This window comes from Alosa alosa, chromosome 1 (assembly GCF_017589495.1).
Source record: "Alosa alosa isolate M-15738 ecotype Scorff River chromosome 1, AALO_Geno_1.1, whole genome shotgun sequence".
Lineage (NCBI taxonomy): Eukaryota > Metazoa > Chordata > Actinopteri > Clupeiformes > Clupeidae > Alosa > Alosa alosa.
The window spans coordinates 14,055,924-14,073,275 of record NC_063189.1 but is presented as its reverse complement, the minus strand read 5'-3'; the positions used below and the strand labels follow the sequence as shown (position 1 = coordinate 14,073,275).

Here is a 17,352-nt window from a genome sequence, read left to right as displayed (position 1 = left end):
CTCTCTCTCTCTCTCTCTCTCTCTCTCTCTCTCTCTCTCTCTCTCTCTCTCTCTCTCTCTCTCTCTCTCTCTCTCTCTCTCTCTCTCTCTCTCTCTCTCTCTCTCTCTCTCTCTCTCTCTCTCTCTCTCTCTCTCTCTCTCTCTCTCTCTCTCTCTCTCTCTCTCTCTCTCTCTCTCTCTCTCTCTCTCTCTCTCTCTCTCTCTCTCTCTCTCTCTCTCTCTCTCTCTCTCTCTCTCTCTCTCTCTCTCTCTCTCTCTCTCTCTCTCTCTCTCTCTCTCTCTCTCTCTCTCTCTCTCTCTCTCTCTCTCTCTCTCTACTGCTTGACAACATAAATCAATGCTTGACAATGGTGAGAAGACATAGTTTATTTCTGTAAGTTCACTACCATTTGAGAATATATGTGATTTGTATGATAAATGAAAATACTACTAACAGGAATCATTAAACAAGGGAAGTATATAACATATCTTATTCTACTTCTTTAGCACCGAAAGCACACTGAAGGGAACGACAGATGGGGCCCTAAGGATGGGTGTAAAATGTTGGGTGAAGAGGCTACGCAGCACCCCTCTGATTATGCAGCAACCAGCACTCGTGTGCTAGGGGTATGCGATATTGAAAAATAAATATCTTGATATTTTGATGTACAACTCATATAAGTAGCTTTTTTCATTAGAGATAGTGCTTATCACATTTGAGATGTCAGGCAAATTTGGTGACATGAATGCTATTTTGAAACAATAAAACACGTTAAGCCTTTTCCTTATTCTGGGCGTCAATGAGAGAACATTTAACATACTAAACTTGAGTTATTATTGTAGACAATATATACTGCACAATATATATCGCACACCCCTACCATGAGCCCCCCCCCCCCCCCCATGTCAGCTAATGCACCTCCCCAGTTCTCCTCTATGCAGATGTGTGTTACTGTCGATGGTCAAGACAGCAGAGTTGAGACATTTTAGTTTCGTTTGAAGAGAAGAGTAAAAGTCCTGGTTGATACAGGCTGTATTAACTGGTGTTGTGCTGATCTGTTTTGGGGTTAAAATCATCAGTTACTGGATAAGCGGTTGGGTTGGTGGGGGATCTAAACCAAAACAAAGTGTATTAAACGGCACGTTCAGGTGTGCGTAGTGAAAGGTCGTCATGGCACTATGCATCACTCTGAGAGGGTGTTCCGTAGCCTCGGCGCCAGGGCCCCCCTGATGGCAGTGCACCAACTCACTCACCGCCATCACAGACAGGCAGGCCGATCGCCGGGCCACTGAGCTCAGGCTGGCACTCCACTGGCCCGCCTAGCCAGCACGCCTCAGCCCAACCCAGCTCTGCGCTGAGGCTCCCCGCACCAGTCGGCTCTGACCCAGTCCCAGAGCAGGTGTCCAGCTCTTTTTATTTTTGTACTTTGAAGCAATCCTTGACTAAACCAACAAAGAAACAAAAAAAAGAAGAAAATGAGAAGAAAACTAAGATATCAACACGGGACTGGTGGGCATTTCAATCAAGCCCACCTTGCCACTGGCTTTAATGAACCAACAGACTCAGTAATTACGACTCAGGTGGTGCGAAGCCCGGGCACCTGGCCACCGGCAGGAAGGAGCTGTGCCGAGGCCCGTGATCTGATCGAGGGTGGGGAGGGGGATGGGGTCGCTGTCGTAGAAGCACAAAGATGTGCCTCGTTAGGGATAAAACAAAGACAAATATCATTTAAAAAAAAGAAAAACAAGAATATATTGGTTTGGTGGTGATGACTGTAGCCTGTTTCAAAGTGTTCTTTTTTTGAGTGTGAGTAATAAAACACTGAAGTTGATTTATGAGAAAAGCGACTGTGTGATGAGTTTATCATGTTCTTCTTGTTGTCCACGCCCTAATGCGCACACACATGCACACATAGCCTAGTAAGACTGTCGCGACACCACATACTAATCATCACTGATTTTGTGTTCCACTCAAAAGGGATTTTTTTTATGTTTACACATACCTAAAACCATTTGTAGGCCTACTCCGCCTCCCGCCTTGTTTATGTGTTTTGAAGTTGCGTTTGACTATTTCTCCATCTCGCCCCCAACAGTATGTGTCATGTCCCACAGTTGATTTTTGAGAAGTAACCCATCACTACGACAGGAAGTAAAGTAATTAATATGACAAATTGAACATTTATTTGCATCGCATTGTGAGCAACAGGTCAGAAAGTCACTGCTGGTGCCAAAGCTAGAAATTGGCAAAGATGAGCAAGTGACAATGACAAAGTCCTATCTCACGTTTACACAGAACCTCAGGCCTGATGTTTTAGGTATCAGGAAGTGTTTATAACTAGGTGGTTGATGTATGAAGAGGCGACAATGCACACATTGGGGTTTTTTCACCAGGTCTACGGCTCTGGTAAACCAGAGGCGAAAGATGAGAAAGATGAAAAAGATGGGGTTCGGAGCAGGAGAAACAAAAGCGTAGACCGAGAGGAAGAAATGAGTAATGGCAGACTGAAAGTGAGCATGCACGGCCCTGAATTTTCGATCCCTCTGGTGGGAAGTGATGTGTGAGGATGGGGGTGGGATTAGGCGTAGAAACCTGACTAAATGAAATGTAGTAAATACATTAACACTTTTAGACTGGAACCAGAGGTCATAATAAGTCCAGAGCTGCAACGACAGTGATGGAGAAAGTTGTAATTCCACCATTGAACACCTTTACAGGCATTAGGTTTGTCCAAAATTGTGTCATCAGTCTATTAATACTGTTAATTTTTTAAAAGCATCTTTCCTGCTCTTTTTCTTTTGCATTTTAAAATTTCAGCCCACTCAAGTGTTTTCTCTTCTAGCCGTCTTGTTCTTCCTGGCTTTGATGTAAGGAAGTTCTGCATTTTGCAGAAGACATCAAGTCAAAACACTGAGACGGAGTGATTCATTGGAGAGAATGTGAGAGAGGCCTGAGAGAGTGGGGGAAAAGGAGAGAGAAGAAAAGTATCCACCTCTGCACATTTCCTTTCATTTCAGTTTGTCTATCATTCAGTAAACTTCCTGTCATCACTGCTTTGAGGTAAGTCTTGTTTTTGTTAAAAAGTAATTACATTGTAGTGAAGGACAAGTGTGAAGCCATTGTCACAATATAAAGACAAACTAAAGAATATTACATAAAGTTTTTATTCTTGTACTGATATTATTGGACCATATGATGCTTTGCCGCCACTTGAGCATTTAACTTTATTCTAATGTATCAAATATACTTTCGTTGGCCTTCAGCTTATGTGTGTAGTGTTATCAGGATATATAGAGTTATTTTGTGTAAATTTGTGAGTTGAGCTGATGGCTTGGTTCTCCGTTCTGTCAGTTTGAAATGGAACGCTGGCTGCAGCTGCTGGTGCTTTTTCTGGGCCTGCTTCTTGTTAACACAGGTGAGCCTATGTGCATAGAACACAAAACACTTTTTAGAATGAAATCACATGCAATGAACACTTACAATAGATAGTAAAGCAGAATTGTCAAAAATCAGGATTTATTTATGGATGACGGTGAAGGGATGCACCACTTCATGACTGATGATATGCATGCACATTTATACATTTTAAAATATCAGTTACTAAGTAACAATAGCTTAATTATCTGCAAAGGGGGAAGGTAAAGTGTAACTTTGTACACTTAATAAGACATCTAATCTGTACTTAAATTCTAATTCCGCTGACTTGCGTGACGGGTATTTTCCATTTTTAAAAAAAATTCCGATGTATCCTACAGACAGATGATTCACATAATTTGTGGCATTAAATCCCAGAGATTACAGGGTATATTTTAATCCAGGACTTGACAGACCATCACAGTCGGGTGGTAATCTGGGGTTATCCTCATTATAGGGGTCCTAATCTGCAATGACTAATAGACTTTTTAAACCTGACCCCACTCACGACAGGTCCCACATTCAGCTCTTTTGTGACTTTGGACAGAGTATTTACAGGGTGGTTGAGCATATCACTGTTTGTCTTCTGTGGGACACCATATACAAATTGTAGCCATATTACTGTTAGTATTAGATATTTAAAAACAAATAGGCACACCCAGGCCAGGTGAAGGTTGATTTTTTTAGGTTCACAGTAGGCTTGTCAAAGTGTGGTGTGCTTCAATAAAAAATGCTATCAAATGAAGCCCACAGTCAGCTCGAAAATTGTAATATTTGTCAATCTTACGTGACATGAAAATAAAGAATTATGAACTACCCTAAATTTATATCACTAAATGTATATTTATGTTTAATCATGGTTACCAAGGACATACAATAGACATACTGTATATTGCTCTTGATTAACACATTGCAAGGATGATTTAACCTATTGCATTATGCTCTCACCAACTGCCAGACATCTTTGTGAAAGTGCCTTAGACCCATAAACCAACGTTTTTTTAATGTGTGTTATGATCCTACTTTTTATGTATTTTCAAGTAAAATCATCACCAGTCAGTGAGTCCATTTTCAGAACTGTATCTTGCCTTGCAATGACCCTAATAACTTTGCTTATTTTATTTGTGACACAGATAGCCAAAACCTGAATAATGCCTCATCCACCAGTCGTCCACCAACCAAAGCGACAAAGGCCACCACTGTGCCCACCTCCCATCCCATAGCCACATCAACAAGAGCAGTGGTGGCTTCTGCACAGCCATTCCATGAGCTAGCCCTGGTGAGAGTGAAATGGTCAATCCCATGCAAGGGGGCCGTCCGCCTCACCTGGCCCGAAGGTGGAGATGAATCTGTCTGCTTTTTAAGCCCATACAAGATCAAACTCGTAGGTCTCTGTCCCAATATGAAATGTGGACATTTCCAGGCCTGGGGATCCTCTGGGTCTATGACCGCCGGCCTGTATATTCATAGGAATGGGACAATGACAAGCCAGAATTGCACTGCGCTCCATGTTCAGTGCACAGGTGCGTGATGGGTTTTCTCTGGGTTGTATATGTAAAGCTAGCGAGGGCATGTCGATCACATATTAAATTGCCTAATTGTTTCAGACCACCAAATCAACCAAAGGTACGTCTGTGCAAGAGCAGCATACATATCAAGTCCCTCCGCACAAGGCCTCATGAAGGCATCAAATGTATCTTCACGTAATTGCCATAATGAATCTCTCTATCCCTTCAGTAATTTCACAATTCTTCCCCTTAACCATCAGGCTGCAGCGGGGAGGTGGTTGCATATAAGGCCATCACAGGTCTTCTTCTTGTCCTGGTGCTGGGAGTCCTTCTGCTCCGCTTCGGGAAGCCTACATACAACGCCCTCCGCAAAAGATGTCAGTCCACTGAAAAACATTCCGTTAGCTGCTGTCATGCTCATACTTTACATATACCTTTAGTGAATGTGTGTGATGTGACATGTATTTCTGCGTTACAGTGTCTCAGAGACAGCAGACGCGATGGATTGGCCCTACGCAAAGCCAAAGTGGTGGGTCAGACACACACACACACACACACACACACACACACACACACACACAGAGAATGACGTTGAAATTAGGATAAATGTACTGACGCTATGTGTATCATGCCATTAGTGTACTATAACAGAGAACAGCAGGCCGGCCTGCAACCCAACAACAACACATTCAAGAGACACTCCTATCCAGGTGGGTGTTGCGATTTCTTTTTTTCCTCACTCTCACACATATATATTTCACTCTCTGTTGATATTTTGTTATTCTGTTTTCTCCCCAGCAGCGTTGGAAAAGCTCACAGTGACTTCAAGCAGAGAGCCTTCGTCTAACCGGAACAGTGACTATTCATACAACTAAATGAGAATCTTTTTCACCGTTTTGTTGTCATTATCTTCATCACCAAAGTGTTATTTATCTGAGTGATGCTTGGCCTTATTTTGCATTGTGCATTTTTACTGTTTTGGGGGGTTCTTTTTTGGGGCGGGGGTATTTTCATAACCATGTACATAAAAGTATGTTTCTTTGAATTGCATTTTCTGAAATAAAGCCCATTCCTGAGACAACACAAACTCGGTTGCGTAAAAGAGTTTTTAACACAGATTGAATCACAAACTTCCAAGCTGAGCAGCTATGACTGGGAGAGCTAGGCTTAGGTGAGGAGGGTGGAGGAATGCAGACTTTTGCAGATGTGTGGTTTCCTGCTGCGTTTTCTGTCGTCTTCCTGTTTGTGTTATTTCTGTCATTTACACATGCTTCTTGCTCTAAATTTATTTCATTATGCCCCGTGCCCCCCCGACTAACCTCATTTTGGTGCATCCTCTCCCTCTTTCCCACCCCTTTGTGTCTGTCTAATGCATTTGTGTTGTTTTCAGGGCTTTTACTGTGGTGGTTTTGGACCATTACACGGAGTGGATTGGGGGATTTTATTACTGCGTTTCTTTTTAATTGAGATTTATTTTGAGTGAACAACTGTGCCTGCCTCTGTCATTTTAATGCTTAAATTTTTGACAAAAAAATAGCATCCAGCCAATAATCTTTGGTATGTGCATGTGTGTGTGTGTGAGAGAGAGAGAGACAGAAAGAGAGAGACAGAGAGAGAGAGAGATAGAAAGAGTGTTTGTATTTGTGCTGTGTCTGTCTGTCAGTCTGTATATGGGGTGTGTATTTCTTAAGGTAGAATGACACAGAGAATGCAGATTATGTATTAACTCTGATAGAAAACACTGCTTGTGTCCTTTTAAATGGAACACTCGGTTTTGTGTATATGTTAGGTGGCGTGAGTCGAAATGACACAAGAGTGTGTGTCTGAACACGTGTTATGTCTGCGTGGCATACCGAATGTGTGGTGTGATGTAGTGTGGTCTGTTGATGAGCGAGAGTGAACAGTGTGCCGGACTCTTAGGCTGGCCACGGTGAGGGATTAAAACTCTAGTTTGAATAAGGTTCCATCATGGAACAATGACAGATGACAACAGATTACATGCACAGATTAACAGCGAGGGAGAGAGGGACAGAGGGAGGAGAGTGAGTGAGAACAAAGCGAAGGGATGAAGATAAATGCATACCACCCACATTCAACTATCCGTCCCTCTATCACACGTATCAGAGGCATTAAGTCGGCACATAAAAAAGTCAAGCCAAAAACAAAATCACAGAGCACATGCACTTTCAAAAGTGCTCTCGATCACGAAACGGTCCCGTTTTCACACGGAGAAGAATTACTATGACCGTGCTAAGTGCAACCATAGCCTGTCAGTGCAACTGTCATGTGCAACCATGTCAGTGAATCAGAAGTGACATGATAATAGAATGGTCAGGTAAAACTACTTAACATATTGGGGGGTTTTGGCTCACAAGAAAATAAGACACACTAAGTTGGAGGAAAGATTGTGTGGGTTCATATGTGTCTGAGAGGGAGTGAAAGAGAGACAGAGAGAGAGAGAGAGAGAAAGAACTATTGTAATATGAGTGTCATCGGTGCTTTGTGAAATTTAATGCTATAGGTTTACACTAAGCCTCCTGTGGTGAGGACATTGCCCCTAAGCTCCTTCTGTTGCCCTAGCATGGATATCAGCACACAGAAGTGTGTCACAGCGAGAGCTTGATGAAACTGAGAGATTTTAAAGGAGTGTTCTTTTCCCCACTGTCCCACACTCAAGAGCAGCCTGCCGTCTAAATATCAACCTTGTCCCAACTCGGTATTGCCTGATAAACTTGCCTGGTAGCATTGTCTACGAAATGGAAGAGAGTGCACAGTCCACTGCACTGGGCCTTCTGCCTCGTGATAGTAAGAGGGAGGAAAGAGGGGTTTAGTGGGGTCACTTACAGATCTATCCTTTAATCAGAGGATAATGAGAGATGGATAAAGAAGACGGATAAAGATGTATTTAAAATGGGCTGCTTAGAGTTGATTCCCTGTGGCAATTTAAAGGACACATTGTCAAGGGTTAAGGGGCGCACTAGCAAGGAACAGAGAAGGAGGAATATTCACAGTATGAGAGATTACGGTGGAGTGAAGGAGGAAGAATACACAGATTTAAGAATAATTCACAGACATCTTTTCATTGTATTTCAATTTTCAACTCAAATTCTTGCAGAAAGAAAAAATAATTAGAAAAAAATAACCTAATCAGTACTACAGAAATTGACAATATTTATTAAATAAAATTACGAAGAGTGGAGCTGCCCGAAGGAAAAAAAGAAAAAGACCGTAAAAAAAGAAAAAGAAACTGTGAGAGCTACGGGTACCGACTATTCAAGTGACTTCTGAGAAGGTGATTAATCAGTCTGGGAATGACCCAGTCCCCCTTTAATGTGAGGAGTTTATCGAGAAAGGGTGAGAGAGAAAGAGAGCGTGAAAGAGAGAGAAAGAGAGAGAAGAAAGATGGAAAAAGAGGGGGAGGGACAGGGAAGAATAAGGATTATTTGCTGTTTAAATGAATAAATCCGTATTGTGTGAATCTAGCACAGAGGGAAAGCAAAAAAAGGGGGTAAAAAACAGAGAGCAACGCAAGAGTGAGCTGGAGCAGGCGAACAGTGATACTGACAAATCCTACCGAGCACATTCTCAGGGAACAAAATGTTTTAAAGCAAAGGAAAAGGACTAACAATTATGGCAGTTCCTGTACCTCACGACCTTAATGTCAACAAAAAATATCTCTGACCAATTGTGACAGAGGGGAAAGAAGTTTTCTATTTTCATCTCAGCTAGATCTGTTTCGTGTAAGAGGAATATGTTTGGAGAGCACAATGACAGTGAATATCTCACAGGCCACTAAAGCAACCCGCCAACTAAAGTAGAGAGGACCGCTCAATATAAGGTAAGTTAATGTGTCGCTATTTTAAAGAGTGTAAAAAGGTGCAGGAAAGTGTATTATTCATAGACTTCTATTTTAAATGAATGATTTTTTTGTATTGTAACATACAACAGGTGTCCGACAAAAGGATAAGGATTCTCTATTTTCTTTTATTTAAATTTGCAGATTAGATTTTTTCACTTAAGCTGCACTGCATTGCCAGACAGCACAGGAAATGACCAACATTGCAACTGCACATTTTGTGCAACATTAAGGTGCAAATTGTGTTGGCCTACACAATTGTGCATATTGATGTGTGACAGGGTGTGTGAGCCCATGCATGTGTTCCTCTGCACAGATGCAGAGATGAGTGCAGCTGACTGCCCCAGTTCCCCCTGTGAAAGAGGGGTCACTATGGCAATACTCTTCTGCTCCTGTTTTGCCCTTGGTGAGTGAGTTCTCTGAAAACAATGTATATTAATGACTGTGTTGCTTCCACTGCCCCCACCCAAAACACACACACACACACACACACACAAGAAAGTTCAGAAACCTAACGCTCTTTCCATACTTACTTGGTGTCTCCTCCACCTCTCTGAAGCTGGTGCACAGCTGCCCCCGCCAGTCTCTCTGCCTGCGCAGATCAGCGTGCCCCCTCCGTGGAGCGCCCTCTCCCTCTCGCAGGCTGATCTGGGGGTGATCTTCTCCAACTCCAGCCCCTTCTCTTACAGCCAGCCCCTACTCCTCATGCCTCCTCCGGGGACCAGCTCTAAGGCAGGAGTCCGGGCTTCCTTTGGGCCTTACTCTGTCACACAGGTACAGGCAGACAGGTTCAGCTGAATCACAATGCACCAGGAAGGGTGCCTTTCTTTGTTTTCTAAATCAGATGAAGTATGATGAACCATGTTAACAGCTATGTAATATCATTTGAAATCTAAACTTAGATTCAGTCCAAAAACATTTGTTAAACATTTTATATTTTGATGTATTAAAGATACCACTTTCACCACAGTTCATCTCCTAATCTGTCCTAAATCTGGATTTTTGTCCCAACTGTTCCACTTGCTGAATCTCTGGTTTTGTGTTTTTGCTTTTAAGCTGGTCTCCACACCTGTCCTTCCACTTTCCCCTCCTCTCTCAGCATCTCTTCTCACAAAAACTGTCATGAGGGCCAAAGAAGGGGAGAAAGGAAAGAGGTCTGAAGTGAGAGTGCTATTTCACATGAGGGGAGATGTTAGCAAGGGAACCTGCATTACTCTCCATGCGTTCAAAGAGACAGAGGAACAAAAAGCAACCTGTATAACCCAGGTAATGTCACTGTCTTGCACAGTTGCAACACTTACTCAGAGACAGTTTGGACTACTTATTATTGTTGTACTGATGCCATATTAACGCTAGCATAAATATAACCTACGGTGTAAGTGGGTCTAGCACAAGAGTTTTATTTTTATTAGCCAACTATTTTTTACTAGCTAACTATTTTTACTAGCCTATTACCCTGCTGTGGTAGTGCAGTGTCACTGAATGATTGAATGAAAATCATCGTCTTTCGTCTCACTTATCTCTGACAGTCCCCACTTGGCCTCTGCGTAGTTTCCCTCACCTTACCCGAGGACTGGTTTGAGCTGGATCAGTCACCACATACCAACCCGGGCCAGAATCCCAGAGCGAGATCCCTGCACAGGCACCGACAACGAAACCGTGCGCGACGGCGCCAAAACGTGCCCAGCGCACTCCGGGACAACTCTACCCCTGCCTCGGATCGCATCCAACTCTATTATTCCTCGTCCGGCGCTGTCTCCGACTTCAAGACGCCTCCCCTGGGATGCGCCGAGGACGATACCGAGCCGCTGCAGCAGAGGCTCTACTATGTGGGGGCTGTGGCTGTTCCCCATAGGGAGAACAATCGGGATACGGCCAAAGGGACAGTGGTGTGTTCGGACGGGCAGGGCGAGGAGGAGCTGAGGCTGGATTACAATGTTGTCGTTCGCTTTTGTCGAGGTCCAGTTCGCACCGGTCAGCCAGCTAGGATCTTTGTCAACTTGAGGTCAAATTTCACGGGAGACTCCGTAACTATTAGGTGAGTGGATTAGTTTAGGTGAAGTCTGATGCTGTGGTGGTGACTGTGTCGGAGTCGTGATTTCTGACTGTATTGCTGCAGGCTGAAGGTGAAGAAAGGATTGGTGTCCGTGATTGAACAGCCATCCATGAACTCTGACCTCTGGAGTGTGGTTTTAGAGAGAACCACAGGCTCCAAGCATGATACCGTCTCAATAATTTGTCACAAAGTGGGAACTCAGTCTGCTTATCTAAGGTAGGCCTATGGGTAAACTGCACTACACTGATCTGCATGTTTTGTTTTTCAGTCATCTAAATTGAGGTAATACTCAATAATATTAATCATATTAATAATATTGCAACATAGCTTTATTTTGGAAACCCTCCAGTTCACAGGTCACCCTTTTAGAAAAATCTGAAGAAAAAAATCAGAGGTGCTCCTATGCCAAACTTGATATTTGAAATAGTATGTCAACATCAATAGTTTTTAAATTAACTATGGCCATTTTAAGTAACTTTAAGCATTTTGGTGAAGAAGCTTTTTTGTCCAATTTCCAACCTCATAGCTCATTTGATGTGACATGCAGACGTCACTAGCTTTAAGGCAACTGTAAAGTTGTAATAATTGTATGAAGTATATGTATAATCAGATCAGATATTGTATGTACTTCCCCTACAAGGCTCTGAAAAAAAGAAAAAAAAAAACTCCCCTTTTCAGTGCTCCTCATTCAGCTAAATCCAGGTATATGCAGTTGTCAAAACTACTATACAGAAGCGTCAGAATGCTTTTTTGGAAAAATGCTCGATTTTCAAAAATGCCTGTTTTCATCTCCTCATTTCACCATGTGGAGAGTCATCATATCAGAATGTTACCAGTATTCTTATTCAGGGATAACCTAACCTGACCTAACCTGAAATTTGAAGTTGTTGCTGAGGTTCTTTGGTAACATGATGCCACCCCCTTCAAAATATTAAATGTCTTCGATAAGTGGCACGAAGACACTGTGAACAAGTGGGGTTATTTGTTTGCCTAAATATAATGTCATATACACAACTGTATAATATTCAGATTATTTAGCCTATATTTCAGTTGAATGATTGTTTAAATATTTGTTTGACGAAAGCAATTATTTCTCATTTGCCAGTGTTGTGACTTCCTGTGCCCCCTTCAGGCTCTGTGCAGTAAGTGCAGTGCAGGCCTGGTGCTTATGTAAAATTATATATAAAATGTTTTGTCATTCTTTTTACATAAATGTAAATTATCTGAATGTTGCATATAGGTGCATATTTGCCAGTATTTTGAGAATATGTCAGCAAATAAATTGTGTTTGCACACTGTATTCCACTTTGTGACGCTGATAGAATTTCAAGTACGCCTATTTAATATTTTAAAAAATCATGTCAACAAGGGTATTCAGCAACAACTCCAGATCATCTTCGGATACACAAGGATAAACAGTAAAAATTAAAACAATCCTGTCCATTTATCCTGTTAAATGAAGAGATGAAAATAGGTAATATTCTATTCAAGCACATTTCAAAAACACTCCAGTAATATGGTAATGACTAAAGATACTACATGGCCTAGCACTGCCGCAAGTGGCCGTTTTTATTGCTTTTAACTTTTTTTTTAAATGAAAAATCCTACTAGTTGAATATCGAGTTTAAAATGTATGGGTCAAGATCTAGTCGGATCGGCAGTTCTAGTAGTTTTGAAATTCTTGGCGCTTCTAGTGTTAATCTATATATGACTTGGGAAAAATATGAGGGGGTTTTCTAGTTTCTTTTTAGCATAGTTAGTACTATTTGAATGAGAAATTATTATTTTATTTATTATTATTATGGCCAATTTCAGGGCAAGAGATTAATTACATCAGATACATTTGATCTAATTACATTTTTTTTAATTCTATACAGAAAAAGTTAGTTCAAGTCATTGAGTTTCAAAGCTGTGGGTGTCATATCAAAGGTGGCATAAATGTTTGAAGTTGGACAATAGGCTTGTTCGTCATGCTTAAAATGACTTAAAACTTAAAAGCTTTCAAAAAACTGTTGATACAGATTTGTCTTTTTCAATTTAATTTTTAATTTTCAAATGTACATTTTTCTGACAGGGTGACCTGTGAGCCTCTGGGTGATTTGACATGGAATAACCCATGACTGCAACATCTGCACAATCCAAGCATTATGGGGCTTAAATACATTGATTATTCTTAGTGTTATATATTGATTATTATATTTAACGCTTTTGTCCAATGCGATAACCAGATATGTTCTATATTCTAACAAAACCTATAAATATACAAACCATAACGGTGTAAGAAAAGCAATTAAGAGCAATGTGAACAGATGAGTTTTTAAACATTTCTTGAAAGTCATTTCTGGTGTAAAGTAGTTATAGAATAACTGTATTAAGCACTCTCAGAATAATATCAATGACATTCAAACTGCCTCACTGTCTGACCCCACTGCCCCCTCAGTCAAACCGACCTGCTGGAGGTTGCTTGTCTCTTGGTTGATGGCTTGAAGAGGAGCTTTGGCGTGGCCATGACCGTGACCACTGTTTGGTGGACGGAGTACTCAAGTCGTAATACCAATGTATCCCCACATGGGGCAGTGACGAGTTTCCTGTCTTTCACTGACAGAGATATTGTGGGCATTGCTCCCATCACAGAGGTAAGCACCTGTAACAGACTTTGAACTCAGGAGTCCAGTGGAATACACAGAGTTTGAGCCGTCAAAGTGTATGAGATTCTTTTACTTTCTGTTCTTCTTCAACAGAGCAGTACAATCATAAATACAGCAATTTTAACCAGCCAGCCAGTGACCCTTCCTGTAATTGTGTTGGCTGTTGGGGATGATGGAAAGGTATCTGATGTTACTTCTGCAGTAAGGTGTCAATCTGCTAACGAGGACATCGTCAAGGTAACAGGATGGCTCATGGAAAGGATCATCAAAAACTGTCAAAGTTCATGTGTCAACATTCTTATTATATTCCCAGAAGAAATGTGTCGTATCTTTGTGCTGTACATTGTTGGGTGTCTCATTTGCATCCCTACCGCTCCCAAATGATAGGTATCAAGCGACTGCTCCACCCTCTTTGTTGATGGGAGTGAATCAGGAGTGGGCAGCACGTGTGTAGAGGTGGAGTTCTTCCTGGGTAGGCTCAGAGGCTCAGTCTGTCTGTCAGTTTGGGCCCCTGTGGTCCCCCTACGTATCTCTCTCTCAGACTATGTCCTCAGTGCCATCGATGGCTGGAGCTTCTTCAACCAGGGCAGGTAGGCTCCTACAGTTCATAGTGTCGCTGTGCCCTCTGCTGGAAGGAAGAGTAATTACCATAATGCCATGCACAGGATTCATGTTGCTGTAGTGTAAACTATACCCATCACTCCTACTGTCATAAAAATATGGGGAAGTTTATACATATCTTGGTTTGAATTTTCATTCCGTTTTTGTAACATATTCTCTATGACTCAAAAGATAGTAGCTATTTGTTGCTTATAAACTCTAGTTAACCACCCCTGTGCCTATTTCTTTCAGATGTACTCCAGTTTTTCAGAGATCCACTGTACAGGTCCTGACACAGTTTAGTGCTCATTCCTCTACCAAGAAGGGTCAGCCAACCTACATTCTAGGATCACCTGACTGGTTTGTGGATGTGACAGAGCTTGTTCGGGACTGGCTGCGTGTGGGAAATCCACGGGTTGCAACACTCAACAAGCAGGGATATCTGGTTGGCTTGGAGCCTGGAATAACTACACTATATGTTAGTATACAAAAGAGGCAAGCCAAGCACTTTGGAGATGCTGCCTTTATAGTTAGGACTTAGGACGAATGAATGTTCAGTGGAATGGATATGCGCCTTGCACACCTGGATATGTAGGCTTACTTTGCATAAGTGCCTTGCATTTTCTGTGCCCATACCTTATTTCTTTATTTGTTTATGTTTTCCCTCTTTCCTCTTTCACATAATCAACCTCAGGTGATTTCAAGCCAGTGGGATGGTGTGCTTGGCAGTGCTGAAGTGGTGGTCTCATCTGAAACAGTGACCCCAGGTGATCTTTCAGTGCAGCTGGTTGGTGGACTGGGCTTGGTCATCAATAGTAACCCTGCTCACCAGTCTGTTGTTACCGCTGCTGTAACAGCACACAATATTCTCTACAACTATGGACAGGTATGTGGAGATACTGATCTGAAGTGATGCCTTTAACAAGACTCCAGGTCCAGTTTCTTGGACATGGATTAGGCCTACTAGACTAAGTTTGTAGTCTTGGACTAAGCTTAATCCACGTATGGGAAACTGACCCGAATGTTTACTACTCTTTGGCCGTGGCATTTAAACCCCTCTTCTGCCACACTACTCTGTTTCTCAGGAGGCGTCTGCTAGTGTTTGGCTCCAGTTTAATGATGACACTGCCATACTGGTTTCAGCATTCACCAGTGTTCCGCACTCCTTACGTCTCTCCTCGTTGGCCGAATCTGTGGTTGCTGTGACACCGGAGCCTGTGCAGCGCATCTTGGCCCAAGGCGAGGGGGGTGGGCCTCTGGTCAAAGCAGAACTCCTCGTTTCCACCTGTGAGCCAGTGTCTAACGATATTGAAGCCAATGTGGTGAGAGATGGGGGAGGAACCAGAAGACTGGCCAAAGGTTCTGGTTGGATAAGAGTGAACCTGGACTCAGAAGTTTGGCCAATAGGGGGCGACTCCAACCCTGACATGTTTGATGTGTCTGACATGCTGTTGGAATCTGAAAAGGACTTTTACAGTAACTTTGGTGACAAAGTTATCATAGGGAACATTACCAGTGATTATACTGCCAACACTGGTGATGGTCTAATAACCAGGAATGATTTAGAACGGGCAGTTTTGACCCCCAATCATCAAGAGAGTGCCGTTTATTTCTCCCCTGGAATGGGAAGAGAGAGAGAGCAGCCTGTGGGAGATAGGGATCTAGAAGTGGGGTTAGGAGCAGTGCTCTCTCTCATCTGTCTTTTTGCTCTTCTCTTCCTGGCCAACTGTCTGCCCTGCGCTCTTCGAGAGAGGAAGAAGAGGAAGCAGAGGGAAAAAGAGGGTCAAGTACCACAGGGAGTACAGGGAGGGATAGAGGTGGGACAGGATGAAGGTGAAGAAAAAGAAGAGTCTAAACTAGATGAGCAGGTAGCAAGACTGAAAACAAAAGTGAAGTTTTGTAAGGGAGATAAAATACATACAATACACACAGACATAAAGTCGAGAGATTGAATGAATAAATTAATTGTAGATTAACAGATTAATAATGTAGAACAAATCAAGATTAAACCTGTAGCCTATATATCTAGCACACAAGCAAAACAGCCAAACACCAATGTACATTGTATGGCCAATACAGGCAACCAATGTCACATGCCTCAGCATATTGCAGGTGAGAGGAAGTAGATGTTTCTCGTTTGTCTGGCATCATGTTCTCCCACTGAGTAAGCCTGAAGGAAAAACAGGCTGCCAGGTTACCTGATTAGGTGCATTTTATTATTCATGTACAGAAAACCTGGCTTGTTAGGCTACTGCAGAATGTTTTCAGTGGTTGGGCGGCTTGGAAGGCCCTGGGGATCAATGAAGTATCTATCTATCTATCTATCTATCTATCTATCTATCTATTTAAGTGGTGATGCTCGAGGAAAAGTAGGCCTAGGCTACGTTATGTCTCTGGACATGAATGTGCCATTTCATTTCACTAACTGTTTGACTGGCCATAGACGACTGGCCTATATGTCTATAATGAGCGGTAAATTAATTGGCTAACACACCACTAATAATTCAGAGGTCAGCAAACGTTTATACATTGTTTTTGAGTTGTTTCCAATTACTGCATTCATAAAAGTTTGTAAGACTTATCTATCTATCTATCTATCTATCTATTTAAGTGGTGATGCTCGAGGAAAAGTAGGCCTAGGCTACGTTATGTCTCTGGACATGAATGTGCCATTTCATTTCACTAACTGTTTGACTGGCCATAGACGACTGGCCTATATGTCTATAATGAGCGGTAAATTAATTGGCTAACACACCACTAATAATTCAGAGGTCAGCAAACGTTTATACATTGTTTTTGAGTTGTTTCCAATTACTGCATTCATAAAAGTTTGTAAGACTTATCTATCTATCTATCTATCTATCTATCGATCTATCTATTTAAGTGGTGATGCTCGAGGAAAAGTATGCCTAGGCTACGTTATGTCTCTGGACATGAATGTGCCATTTCATTTCACTAACTGTTTGACTGGCCATAGACGACTGGCCTATATGTCTATAATGAGCGGTAAATTAATTGGCTAACACACCACTAATAATTCAGAGGTCAGCAAACGTTTATACATTGTTTTTGAGTTATTTCCAATTACTGCATTCATAAAAGTTTGTAAGACTTTGATCATGTTAATGTAACGTTAAAGTTATGTTATCCGACTACCAAACCTGTTCAAACAGTAGCCTCATGATTTTACTTTGCAAAGATGTGGAAGCGTGGTGACTGAACTCTGTTATTGAGGTATATTGTCTGCATTTTATTTTGGAAATAAATATGTATTCTTTTCTGTTATATTTCTT

At 41.9% G+C, this 17,352-nt stretch overlaps 2 protein-coding genes and 2 long non-coding RNA genes across 7 annotated transcripts; 3 read left to right on the top strand and 1 right to left on the bottom strand.

Moving 5' to 3' along the window:
• Positions 1-304: 304 nt before the first annotated feature.
• LOC125298008 lies at positions 305-1,823 on the top strand. The gene is made up of 2 exons (XR_007194143.1): positions 305-350; positions 487-1,823. It is a non-coding gene; the product is annotated as an uncharacterized LOC125298008 (long non-coding RNA).
• Positions 1,824-2,598: 775 nt separating this feature from the next.
• Positions 2,599-5,957, top strand: LOC125292951. 3 transcript variants are annotated; one of them, XM_048240546.1, is made up of 8 exons: positions 2,599-2,701; positions 2,869-3,037; positions 3,329-3,392; positions 4,525-4,914; positions 5,160-5,276; positions 5,378-5,428; positions 5,538-5,609; positions 5,698-5,957. In XM_048240546.1, the coding sequence occupies exons 3-8, from the start codon at positions 3,335-3,337 to the stop codon at positions 5,772-5,774; spliced, it is 765 nt and encodes a 254-aa protein (XP_048096503.1). In that variant the 5' UTR covers positions 2,599-2,701; positions 2,869-3,037; positions 3,329-3,334; the 3' UTR covers positions 5,775-5,957. The 3 variants fall into 3 exon arrangements, with proteins under 3 accessions (XP_048096503.1, XP_048096496.1, XP_048096512.1); XM_048240539.1 differs by lacking the exon at positions 2,599-2,701 and having other exon boundaries at positions 2,828-3,037; XM_048240555.1 differs by lacking the exons at positions 2,599-2,701; positions 2,869-3,037 and having other exon boundaries at positions 3,328-3,392; positions 5,701-5,957.
• On the bottom strand, positions 3,310-10,392 carry LOC125292966. Its single transcript, XR_007193309.1, has 3 exons — positions 10,317-10,392; positions 9,289-9,518; positions 3,310-3,398 (listed from the first exon to the last, which is right to left on the bottom strand). It is a non-coding gene; the product is annotated as an uncharacterized LOC125292966 (long non-coding RNA).
• Positions 8,437-17,344, top strand: tmem132a (transmembrane protein 132A). 2 transcript variants are annotated; one of them, XM_048240477.1, is made up of 12 exons: positions 8,437-8,737; positions 9,072-9,161; positions 9,315-9,529; positions 9,812-10,021; positions 10,285-10,793; positions 10,875-11,027; positions 13,252-13,447; positions 13,553-13,696; positions 13,847-14,049; positions 14,312-14,537; positions 14,754-14,945; positions 15,145-17,344. In XM_048240477.1, exons 2-12 carry the CDS (start codon positions 9,080-9,082, stop codon positions 16,009-16,011), a joined length of 2,997 nt encoding a protein of 998 aa, XP_048096434.1. In that variant the 5' UTR covers positions 8,437-8,737; positions 9,072-9,079; the 3' UTR covers positions 16,012-17,344. The 2 variants fall into 2 exon arrangements, with proteins under 2 accessions (XP_048096434.1, XP_048096429.1); XM_048240472.1 differs by lacking the exons at positions 8,437-8,737; positions 9,072-9,161 and having other exon boundaries at positions 9,193-9,529.
• The last annotated feature ends 8 nt before the right edge of the window (positions 17,345-17,352 follow it).

Bases quoted from the DNA above. Each gene is read 5' to 3' on its own strand.
- tmem132a (XM_048240472.1), top strand. From the start codon at position 9,194: ATGACTGTGTTGCTTCCACTGCCCCCACCCAAAACACACACACACACA. The intron at 9,530-9,811 runs GTACAGGCAGAC...TTTGCTTTTAAG, and splicing joins GGCCTTACTCTGTCACACAG to CTGGTCTCCACACCTGTCCT. The intron at 10,022-10,284 runs GTAATGTCACTG...TATCTCTGACAG, and splicing joins AAGCAACCTGTATAACCCAG to TCCCCACTTGGCCTCTGCGT.
- LOC125292951 (XM_048240546.1), top strand. From the start codon at position 3,335: ATGGAACGCTGGCTGCAGCTGCTGGTGCTTTTTCTGGGCCTGCTTCTT. The intron at 5,277-5,377 runs GTCAGTCCACTG...TCTGCGTTACAG, and splicing joins CAACGCCCTCCGCAAAAGAT to TGTCTCAGAGACAGCAGACG. The intron at 5,429-5,537 runs GTGGGTCAGACA...TCATGCCATTAG, and splicing joins CCCTACGCAAAGCCAAAGTG to TGTACTATAACAGAGAACAG.